General features: G+C 54.5%; 2 protein-coding genes across 2 annotated transcripts in view; one reads left to right on the top strand and one right to left on the bottom strand.

Moving 5' to 3' along the window:
- ENTPD8 (ectonucleoside triphosphate diphosphohydrolase 8) overlaps positions 1-3,743 on the top strand; it is a gene marked incomplete at its 5' end in the record, with an annotated part of 5,831 nt that extends 2,088 nt beyond the window's left edge. Inside the window, 6 exons of the mRNA XM_005423825.2 lie at positions 72-241; positions 748-978; positions 1,474-1,734; positions 2,141-2,251; positions 2,406-2,540; positions 3,428-3,743. Coding sequence (XP_005423882.1) covers positions 72-241; positions 748-978; positions 1,474-1,734; positions 2,141-2,251; positions 2,406-2,540; positions 3,428-3,619 — 1,100 coding nt within the window. The remainder of the gene's footprint in view (positions 1-71; positions 242-747; positions 979-1,473; positions 1,735-2,140; positions 2,252-2,405; positions 2,541-3,427) is intronic.
- Positions 3,744-5,151: 1,408 nt separating this feature from the next.
- NOXA1 (NADPH oxidase activator 1) overlaps positions 5,152-10,631 on the bottom strand; it is a 13,603-nt gene continuing 8,123 nt past the window's right edge. The window contains exons 9-15 of the mRNA XM_014308123.2: positions 9,002-9,055; positions 8,237-8,309; positions 8,047-8,105; positions 6,807-6,907; positions 5,693-5,867; positions 5,483-5,606; positions 5,152-5,273 (exon numbers count right to left, since the gene is read on the bottom strand). Of these exons, the coding sequence (XP_014163598.1) occupies positions 5,176-5,273; positions 5,483-5,606; positions 5,693-5,867; positions 6,807-6,907; positions 8,047-8,105; positions 8,237-8,309; positions 9,002-9,055 (684 nt within the window). The 3' untranslated portion in view covers positions 5,152-5,175. The remainder of the gene's footprint in view (positions 5,274-5,482; positions 5,607-5,692; positions 5,868-6,806; positions 6,908-8,046; positions 8,106-8,236; positions 8,310-9,001; positions 9,056-10,631) is intronic.

Raw genomic sequence — 10,631 nt, 5'->3', positions numbered from 1 at the left:
CAGCCTCTCAGTGCCAGCCCGGCTGCCAGAGCTGCCAGCCAGGGCGTGCAGCACCTGAGGTGTTTGTGCCTTTGCTGGCAGGGAGGAGAACAGCAGCAAGGCCGAGCAGGTCTTGGCCGAGGTGTCCAAGGCCATTGGGGAGTACCCTGTGGATTTCCGCGGAGCTCGGATCCTGACGGGCAGCGAGGAGGGCTCCTTTGGCTGGATCACTGTCAACTACCTGCTGGAGACACTGGTCAAGGTGCAGCTGGGGAGAGGGCACGGGACGGGCAGTGGGGAGAACGTCCCTGTCTGAGCTGCAGCAGCTTTCCTTATCTGCAGAGGAGGGAGGAATGGAGCTTTGGGGCACTGGTCACCCAGCCAAAGGTTCCCTGTGGTTGTGGGCTGCAGATTCCACCTCATCAATGTGATTAACAGGATCTTTGTGTCCAGCTCAGCCTGGCCCTGTGCTCTCGTGTGCTGACACACGGGTGGATTTTGGGGATATGGCAGCGGGATTGGCCCCTGGGGGACAGGGCTCCTTTTTCCCTGCTCCAAGTGTCTGGATCCCAGCAGATGTGCAGCAGCCAAGAGGCCACAGCTGAGTGCTCTGTGGAAGTGTCTGTGGGTTGAGGAGGACGTGGGCAGGCAGGGGTAAAACAGGGAGCCGGGAGCACGTGGAAGGTGCCCCTGGGGCCCCAAAGTCCTTGTGGGAAGGGAGTGTGAGTGCCTGCAGTTCAGCCTAACCCTTGCTGTGTGTTGGGCCAGTTCTCGTTTGCAGAGAAATGGGAACATCCCCAGGACACCGAGGTTCTGGGAGCTCTGGACCTCGGCGGTGCCTCGACGCAGATCACCTTCCAGCCCGGGGTCCCCGTGGAGGACAGGAACACGTCCGTGTTCTTCCGGCTCTACGGCACCAACTACTCCCTGTACAGCCACAGCTACCTGTGCTATGGGCAGAGCCAGGCCCTGAAGATGCTGCTGGCAGTTCTGCACCAGGTGCCACGGGGCACGGGGGCTGCTCCGCCATCTCCCAGTGCCGTGGCACATCTCCCCCTGCAGCATTGGGCGTGCCTGTGGGCAAAGAGTTGGGAATTGGCAGAGGCTTGGATTTTACCTAGGGGAAGCAAAAATTGCCTCATTTGGGTGGAAGGTTGTGGTGATTGCCAGCTAGGGATTCCTTCTCCCCACATCTTGATGTGCGGTGGCATTTTTTGTAATTTCCCAAGGCCAGCTGTATGTGTAGTTTTCCTGCTGCCACCATGCTCTTGGCCTCGCTCCATTTCTGCCCAGAGAGAGGTTTCCCAGCACAGTCCCTGCACAAGTGCCCGGGGACAGAGGCAGAGCCCAATGCTGCGGGAGCCAGGGCTGCTCAGGGAGCTGCCAGGTGGGGTGCATCCAGTCCTCCTGGGGTGTAGTCCTGCTTTTTGGGATGGGCTGTGGGAAGGGTCTCAGTGGCATTGCAGCCCCATTAATGGCTCCATCTCTCTCCAGGCCAGCTCGAGTCCCCAGATCAAGCACCCCTGCTACCCCCAGGGGTACCAGGAGAACATCAGCGTGGCAGAGCTCTACGACAGCCCCTGTGTGCGTGCGCCAAGCTCAGCCAGCCCTGGCCTTGTCCTCACAGTGACGGGGACAGGGGACCCAGCCGCGTGTGGCACGGCCGTGCGGAGACTCTTCAACTTCAGCTGCGGGGCGCAGGGGCCGTGTGGGTTCAATGGAGTCTATCAGCCCCCCGTGCGGGGACAGTTCTTCGTAAGCAGGCTCTGTCCCCTGCCTGGGGGAGGGTGAAGGCAGGGACTGGGTGTCTCCTCTGCCACTGATTGTGGAACGGGGTGGGCAGAGAGGGATCCTCGGAGCTGGTTCTATCTGCAAACCTCTTCTGTGCTCAGAGGTGGCTTCTGCCTCCTGCCATGTGCCAGCGTTCCCTTAGGGAAACGGGCAGACCTTGTCTGAGGGAGCCTGTGTGAGCTAGCTCAGAGTGCAAGAAGAGCCCCAGGCTTGTGAGCCAGCTCTGAGACTTTCTGGCAGACCATCAAGGGGGTGCCAGATGCAGCACCCTGGGAATTACTTGGAACTCTCTCCCCAGGCAAGAGGGGTTCCTGGGTCTTTTCTCAGATGAGGAAGTAATTGTTTTTCACCATGTTGCCTTGTCCCCCAGGCCTTTGCTGGGTTCTACTACACCTTCAACTTCCTAAACCTGACCCGCCAGCAGTCTCTGAGTGAAGTCAACACCACAGTCTTTTCCTTCTGCCGGAGGAACTGGACAGAGGTGAGAGCCCTGTGAAGTGCAGCCAGGAGCCTTGTGCTTATCCTGTCCCAAATCTCTCTCCTTGGAGTACAAGCCCTGCTGTTCCCTGGGCTAGGGAGGGTTTCTGAGCCTCTCTCTCATTCCCTGTTGCACTCTGTCCCTGATGGCCTCACAGCTGGTGCAGAGCTTCCCAAAGGACTTGAAGTACCTGCACACCTACTGCTCTGTGGCCTTTTACATCCTGACGCTGCTGCTTGATGGCTTCAAGTTCAATGAGCACACCTGGAGCAACATCCACTTCAGCAGGCAGGTAAACACCTGTGGGCAGCAGGAGAGAACGGACATGTTCAGAAGCAGCACCTCTGGAGTCCTCTGTGCCAGAGATGCGTCCCTGTTTCATGGCTCCTCCCCAGGGATCCCAGGAGAGCTTTGCTCTCTCTTAGCCACCCCCAAACCTCTGACCCACCTCATGTCTCACTTTCCCTGCTGTGAATGTAACTGATTTTAGAGGGGGTCAGGGAAAAGCAGAGGATTTTGCCACTTTGGTCTCTGATGTTGTTATCAGAAAGGTGATGATGGCCCCATGACCACTTTGAACCAGAGTATGGCCTGACCAGAATATTTCCAGGATGAGAGGAGACAGCCTCAGGTTGTGCCAAGGGAAGCTTAGTTAGGTACTAGGAATGGTGTTTTTTCATGGAAATGAAAATAGAAAGAGTCAGGCTTTGGAACAGGCTGCCCAGGGCACTGGTGGAGTCACCATCCCAGGAAGTATTCAAACAACATGTGGATGTGGCACTTGAGGACACAGCTTAGTGATGAACATGGTGGTGGTGCTGGGCTGATGGCTGGACTCCATGATTTGAAAGGTCTTTTCTGATCTTACTGACTCTGCAGCCAAATTAGAAGGATTATAGCAATGGAGGAAACACCAGATCCAAAATCACGTGCAGGTCACAGAGGCACACCTGGATCAGAGCAGTCATCCATGTTCAGCTGTTCCTTAGCCCCGGGGGAGGGGGGACAGGAAGGCTCTTTGTGCAACTGCTGCTGGCAAGATCAGGTTCATCACAGCCTGGTCCCCATGTGAGACAGCTGGGACAGCTCATGGGACAGATGCCCCTCAGCCCCTCACACCAAGCTGCTGGTGCCTGGCAGAGGTGCTTTTGGATGATGCCCTGTGCTGTCTCCCCCCAGGCAGCAAACACAGACATCGGGTGGACACTGGGCTTCATGCTGAACTTGACCAACATGATCCCTGCGGAGGCTCTGCAGCAGGTCAAGGGCCACCAGCCCGGCCTGTGGGCAGGGGCCATCTCCTTCCTCGTGCTGACCATCGTGGCAGGCCTGGTGGCTGTTTTCCTGCACTGTTTCTGGAAAACAAAGTAGCTCCCAGCCTCCTGACTAGAGGCATCCTAGGCATCCTGTCTACTAAACCAGGCAGGGAAGTGGTGCAGAAGAGGTGGAAAGTGGAGAAGAATGAAGGCATTAGACCCATCTCCATTGCTCAGGAGATCTGACTGGGTCATCTCTGTGAATGTGGAAGATGACCTGATCTCTTTCTAAGAGGAAGACTCCTTTAATCTAACTGCCAAAAGCTGATTCAGACTTGCTGGCTGGATGAAGCAAAAAAAAATTCAAACTGGAAATAAAATCAGTCTTGTTTTTCAAATATGAATGTCACTGCTCAGCCTAGCACAGTTTCCTTGGCATTCCCAGTCCTGCTGGGCTATTCTTCCAACAGTCCTGGGAGGCAACTGGCAATGGACAGCGGTGGTGGGCACCTAACTCTGAGCAGAGGGATGACATCATCTGTATCCTGCCCTGTGCAAGATGTGCAATATTTTTGTAGTATGTGACAGAATCTCTTCCCAAAGACACTGTCAGCTGTTGTTAAAAATACTTACTGGCATATCTCAGCAGAAAAACACAAGTGGAAGTTGATTTAAGAGTTGCCAACTCTGGCTCAGGGTTTATTTTATATTCAAGTTACATAGCCAAGTTTTGCGAAGACACCAAATCCAGAACAGGTTCCAGCTCCAGGCACTTGAGTGTTTTATTTAGATCAGCCCAGCCCAGTTGCAGGAATTGGACAGGGCTTTCACCTTTGCAGCACCAGCCCAACACTGCACTTCCCAGCCAGCCCTTTCTCCAGGGCTCTCCCACAAGCCAGAGCTGCTCTGAGCAGTGGAGATTTCCACAAGTGCCTATTTTCTCTGTGCTCCAAGATCTCACCTAGGCCTTAGGGCTTCAGAAAAGTGCCCGAGGCACCTGGCGAAGGAATGGTCAGGTCCATAGCTATGTGCTATGGAAGACAGTGGTTCTCACTCATGGTGTTATCCCATTAATCCCACTGCAAACTGGCTCCAAAAGCCTTTTGAAAGAGCAGCATCTCTGGCTGGTGGAGATAAAGTTATGTGACCCGAGAGCCTGGGGAACAGGGCTCTGCCCCCTGCTCCCAGCCAGCCACCCTTGGCTTCGGGAGTGAGGCTCAGCTTTCCAGCCTCAACGCAAGCAACAGGGAGAGGGGATGAAGACTTCCACCCAGAGGAACCTCCTCCCACCCAGAGGAACCTCCTCCCACCCAGGGGAACCTCCTCCCACTCAGAGGAACCTCCTCCCACCCAGGGGAACCTCTGCCCACCCAGCAGCCTGAGCTCCCACATGGACAATTCCCACAGCCAAACCCCAGAGCCCTCTCCCTGCTCTCTGCTCTTCACAGATACATCTTTGGCAGTGTAAGCACGAAGTAAAAAATGCCAGGTCAGGGAACAGGCTGTGGGAAATGCCATCACTGCTGGAACTGACCCCATGGATCTGAGTGGGAGATATCCCCTGTCCAGGTACAGTGGAGGTCCTGGCTGTGCTGTCTGGGGCCCAAATGAGCTGGGACGAGTGTCTCCCACCCCTGGGGGTGCAGCCAGGCAGGAAAAGGCTCCTGTTTGCTATAGGAAGGCAGCATCACAGCTGGTCTGGGTGGCAAAGCATTTGGGGAAGATGCCAGTCTTGCCATTGCATCGTCCTTCCAGCCAGTCCTCGTTCACTGGAAAACATACAGGAGCAGGACTGAGCCCTAGGAGTTAGTGAGAGTTTTCATGGCTGGAATTTAACTCTGGGAAAAACCCGGTGCAAGCCTGTAACTCTTAAGAGTATGTATGAACCTGAGACAGCACTTGAGAGGCCACATTTTCCCCACTGCCTCCCCAGAGCAGACTCCAAAAGCCTGGCCCAGCAGCAGGACTGGAGAGCTACCTTCAGAGAGGATATCCAGCACATCTCCCTTGCTGAACTCCAGGTCCCCTGGTCCCTGTGGCAGGTAAGAGTGCTGAGCCAGCATCTGGTAGAGAACAGGTCTGCCCAAGTGGGAGTCCGAGTCCTGCAGGAAAAAGCCAGAATGGAGGTTGCAAAGCAAAGCAGAGACTGGAGCCCAGCCCAGCAGAGACCTTGTCCCAGCCTACGTACCTGGCAACAGAGTATCAGCTTGCCCTCCATCAGCTGCTGCCACACCTTCCCCAGCTCTTCCTGTCCTAACACTGTCCCCAGCTCTGTGCCATCCAGGAGCCTGTAGCTGCAAGGGTTCATTAATGCCGAGCAAATAATTTCATTTAAAACCAAACTTGGAGGCCAGCCCAACCCTCTGCCACCCTCAGTCTTCACAGTCCCCTTTGCAGGCCAGTTCTGAGCTTGTCCCCTTGCACAGTGACATGGGGCTGCCCCACAGGCTCAGCAGGCAGAAATGGCACTGTGGGGAGTGACACTGTCACCTCCTCCCGCACAAACTTGAGGGAAAGATTCTAAACACTCGTGATGCCACTGTATGTCCCAAGGAGTGTCACAATCAGGAAGACCTCACCCCAAGATCTTCTGCCTGAGTGCCAGCTTGCTCTGCATTGACCCTGTTACTGCAAAGGCTGAACTGAGTGGGACAAAATCCAACCTGCGGCAGCCGCATCTACACAGAGTTTTTCCTTCTCTCCTCCCTTTTTCTTGACCATGGTACAGTTTCCTAGGAAAGATCCTTTAGGCTTCCAAGGTCCATAGAATCACAGAGTTGTAGAACGGTTTTGCTTAGAAAGGCCTTAAAGATAATTTAGTTTCAACCCCCTGCCATGGGCAGAGAATCTTTCACTACACCAGGCTGCTCCAAGCTCCATCCAATCTGGCCTTGAACAGCTCCAGGGATGAGGAATCCACAATCTCTGTGGGCAACCTGTGCCAGGGCCTCACCACTCTTATATTAAAGAATTTCTTCCTAATATCCTATCCAACCCATCCCTCTGTCAGTCTGAAGCCATTCCCCCTTGTCCTGTCACTCCATGCCTTTATCATAAGTCCATCTGCAGCCCTCCCTGAGCCCTTGATGTACTGGGAGGGGATTACAATAGGAATAGCATGTGCTTCCCCACGGGCATCATGCTGTTGTCCCACCCAAAGCCCACGGTGAGGTTTGCCCTCTGGGCAGACTGTGTGCTTACATCTTTGCTGGTTTTGGCCCCAGATAAACGTTCCCAGGAGCCCACAGGCAGCTGGATGCCTGCATCCTGAGGGGAATGGCTGCTGGCCCATGCCACCCCACAGGGCCTCGCCTGCCCGCAGCACCAGCGAGCACTCGCAGCGCAGCCGCAGCACCGCCGGCCTGTCTGCGCCCGCGGGGGCCTCCCCGCACCTCGGGGGGACCTGCAGGGAGATGGGCTCGGTCAGAGTGGAGAATCAGAGTATCCTGAGCTGGAAGGGACCCACAGGGATCACCCAGCCCAGCCCCTGGTCCTGCACAGACACCCCAACAACCCCACCCTGTCCATCCCTGGCAGCGCTGTCCAAAGGCTCCTGGAGCTCTGGCAGCCTCGGGGCCGTGCCCATTCCCTGGGGAGCCTGGGCAGTGCCAGCACCCTCGGGGGGAAGAACCCCGACTGACTATAGAGTTCATGGACTAAGAAGAACCACAACTGACTAACAAACCCAACCGACAATATCTGCTCTCAAACCAAGAGAGGGGACCCAGGCACAATCCCTCATCTCAGTGCTGCCATGTCGCAGCAGAACAGCATCAAAATGCAGACCTGAATTTCAAAGGGGGAACTCTGGATTCAAAGCATGGGATCAAATGTTCCTCCTGTGACTCAGGAATTCTGGTTTTGGTTCTGATTTTACAGGTACCTCCTAAACCCAAAATTATACGAGCAGGGCCCCAATTCCTCCAGCCAGCTGGAGAGAAGTAGCCACATTCCTCCACTGTGCTACCTTCTGGCTGAACTACACCTGAAAAAATTACCCCAAATACCCCAAAAACAGGTGTGGCAGAGCTGACCTGCAGCTGAGGGACAGAGGTGGTGTCCCCAGAGGGTCACAGGAGTCATTCCAGGACCATCACATGCAGGGGCTGGCAATGGCACAGAAGTACCTCAGAGAACATTACCCAACAGGGCAAATTTGAATGAACTGTGCTATCCAGACTGATAGGGACAGAAAATGGGACACAGGAAGAGGGGGAAGGGACAGCAGGGTGTTCAAAGACAACTGCCTCTTGCAAAGTGGGCTGTAAAGCATGTGCACAAGAACTCTGATGCGTTTGGTGCTCCTGGTGCCTCAGAGGGTGGCAACAGGTCAACGTTGGGCTGTCTACCAAAGTGGGATGGTCACAAACCGGGAGGAAAGACCACATGGGAGCCTCTCTTTAGAATGGAAAAGTGGTCAGAGGAAGGAGGTTTTTTCCCGGTTATTTGGGAGCAGCTCAGGAATTCTGGGCAAGAATCTTGCACTCTTCCCAGTCCTGCTCTCCTGAGGCTGTGCCAGCTTCAGCCTGTGGAACACCTCACCTTAGAGTTCACGTGGGCACTGGCATCATTGACAGAGGCATTTGCTTCCCCAGGAGGATCTGCAGAACAGCACAAAGGCAGGGGAACAGCCCTGCAGTCAGCAGAGGCTGCAGTGGGGCCACCACCTCCTCATGCCCCCTAAAGAGCAGGGTTTGGGCACAGCTTCCCCCACTGAGGGCCCAGGGATTACCTGGCTTCTGCTTCATGGGGAGGCGGCTGGGAGGCACCTGGGCAGGAGGAAGGGGAATCCCAGTGCTGACCTTCTGCAACAGAACAGCATCAGAAAGGAGAGGGCAGAAAATGGGAGCCTGGATCAGACTGGTGTGTGACAGGCTGCAGCCAGCTACAGACTTGTGGGTGTAACCCCAGAGAGAGCCTCGGGGAGAGCTGCTCATTGAATGGCTGCATGAGTGGGAGCAATAACGCTCTTGGGGGCAGAGGTCTGGGGACACTTCCCTGGCACCCTGCTCCCTGCTGGGTTGGTGCTGGAACAGAAGGAGGCTGCTCACACTGTACTGAGGGCTCTCCCCAGTACACAGCCATGGAGCAAACGCCCAAGTGTGTATCAGGGGTTCATTTGGAGGGGGAAAAATGACAACTAAAACATCATAGCAACATCAGAACAAGCATGTGCTTGAAAACTCCTTCACAGGAAATGGGGCTGAGCTGCACCCTTCCACACTGGGTTCAGATGGAAAATGATTGGGATAATGTGTGGCTATGCCTGTGGTGGAGATGAGAGACGAAGTTCTCCCAAGTCAAAGGGATTTTTCATACTCCTAACTCTTCTGTTGCTCCCATTCAAGAGCACTTGATCTTCAGTCAATAGTCTCAGTCCTTCATACTCTAGGTTTATCTTACAGAGTTATCTTATCCTGTGATAATTTTACAGATAAATGTCCCAAATGTATGTCTTGGTCCCTCCCTCCCCCTGGTTGCAAGGTTGCCAGCTCACCCATTTATCCATCCTTGAGGCAGGCTCCAGGAGAGAGCTCGGGATGTGCAGCTTCTGCAGAGGGACATGGAGCAGAGCAGGGTGAGAGAGGAGCCCAGCAACCCCAGCCCAGCACTGCCTGTCACCCTGTGGCCACATCAATGTGCCTGAGCCACCCAAATGCTCTGTGCTCACAAACTGCTGGACAAAATCCAACAATCCTTCTGCAGCTTTTCCTGCTGGCAGCAAAGCTGCTGCTGGAGAGGCTGCAGAGGAACAGACCAAACACCCACCAAACCCCTGCTCCCAAGACAGAGCTCAGGCAGAGAGCAGCAAGGATGCCCAGGGATACCAGTCCAACAGCATTTCTGTGTCTTCTGACAATCACTGCTGCTCATTTCAACTGAGCACTGTAATTTTTTGCTTACAATGCTTTTTGTTTTCCTGTTGAGAGTCTATTTTCATTTTTTTCTACATTGAATTTCACCTGGCACTTCACTGGGCAGTCAACCAGCACATCCAAATACTTGTGGAACTGTTCCTGTTAGCTCCAGATGCTTCAGGCTCTCCCCCTATTCCTGTATCACTTAGGAATATGCTAAATGCTTATGTCACAGAAGATTTGCTGTGGGGAGATAATTTTTTAAAAATGAAAGGAAGAAAAACCTGTTCCTTTATACCCAGCTTTTAATTCTGTATTTTTACCAGTCCTGAGAGCACTGCCTCAATTGCTCAAACACCTTACTGGTTTATAGTGGTCTTATGAAGAATCTTGTGACTTTTTTGAAAGATAGGCAGGTAATACATCCACTGAACCTAATCCAGGTATAGAATGGCTCTTTCAAAAAGTGAACTAGACAGGTGAGAAATGACTTCTGCCAATAAAAGATTTTCCATGTTGTGTTTATCTGTTTCTATTCAGTCTGTTTACACTACAGCTCCCTGGCCTGCAGGAAGATGTCAGATTTGTTGGGTTCTAAGTCCTTAGGACTTCCCTAGAGCCCATAAGGACTTCCCTAGGAAGCCCTAGGACTTCCCTAGAGTTCATAAATCCTGCCTGTACAGCTGAAACCATCCCCAAACCTTCCCAAAGTTCATTGAACAGAGGCACTACAGAGCAGGTAAGGACCAGCCCAGCTCCTCAGCTCCTTCAGAGCTCTCAGGGGATAAATCCTGCTCTAAATGGTGGTCCTTGGTGAGGTCTGCTATGCTACAACTCCACAATAGGATCCTCTACGGTGGAGAGCTCAGAGGCCATCCTTGAGTCTCTACAGGGGTGAATGGCAGAGGCCGGTGAGAGCCCAGTGTCAGGAAATCTGGGGCGTGTGGGAAGGAGCTCCCGAGGACTGTGCTCAGGGTGGCTGGGGCCAAGCCTTGCCCTCAGGGCCATGTCCCTCCCTCAGCACCCTCTGGGCCGTGTCCCTCCCTCAGTACCCTCTGGGCCGTGTCCCTCCCTCAGCGCCCTCCAGACCGAGTCCCTGCCCTACCCTCAGGGCCGTGTCCCTCCCTCAGCACCCTCGGGGCCGTGTCCATCCCTCAGCACTCTCAGGGCCGTGTCCCTGCCCTGCCCTCGGGGCCGTATCCATCCCTCAGCACCCTCAGGGCCGTGTCCCTCCCTCAGCGCCCTCGGGCCCGCGCCCCTCACCTGCCC

Source organism: Geospiza fortis, unplaced genomic scaffold, assembly GCF_000277835.1.
Source record: "Geospiza fortis unplaced genomic scaffold, GeoFor_1.0 scaffold85, whole genome shotgun sequence".
Lineage (NCBI taxonomy): Eukaryota > Metazoa > Chordata > Aves > Passeriformes > Thraupidae > Geospiza > Geospiza fortis.
The sequence above is the reverse complement of the archived record's forward strand: the minus strand, read 5'-3'. Positions and strand labels throughout refer to the sequence as shown.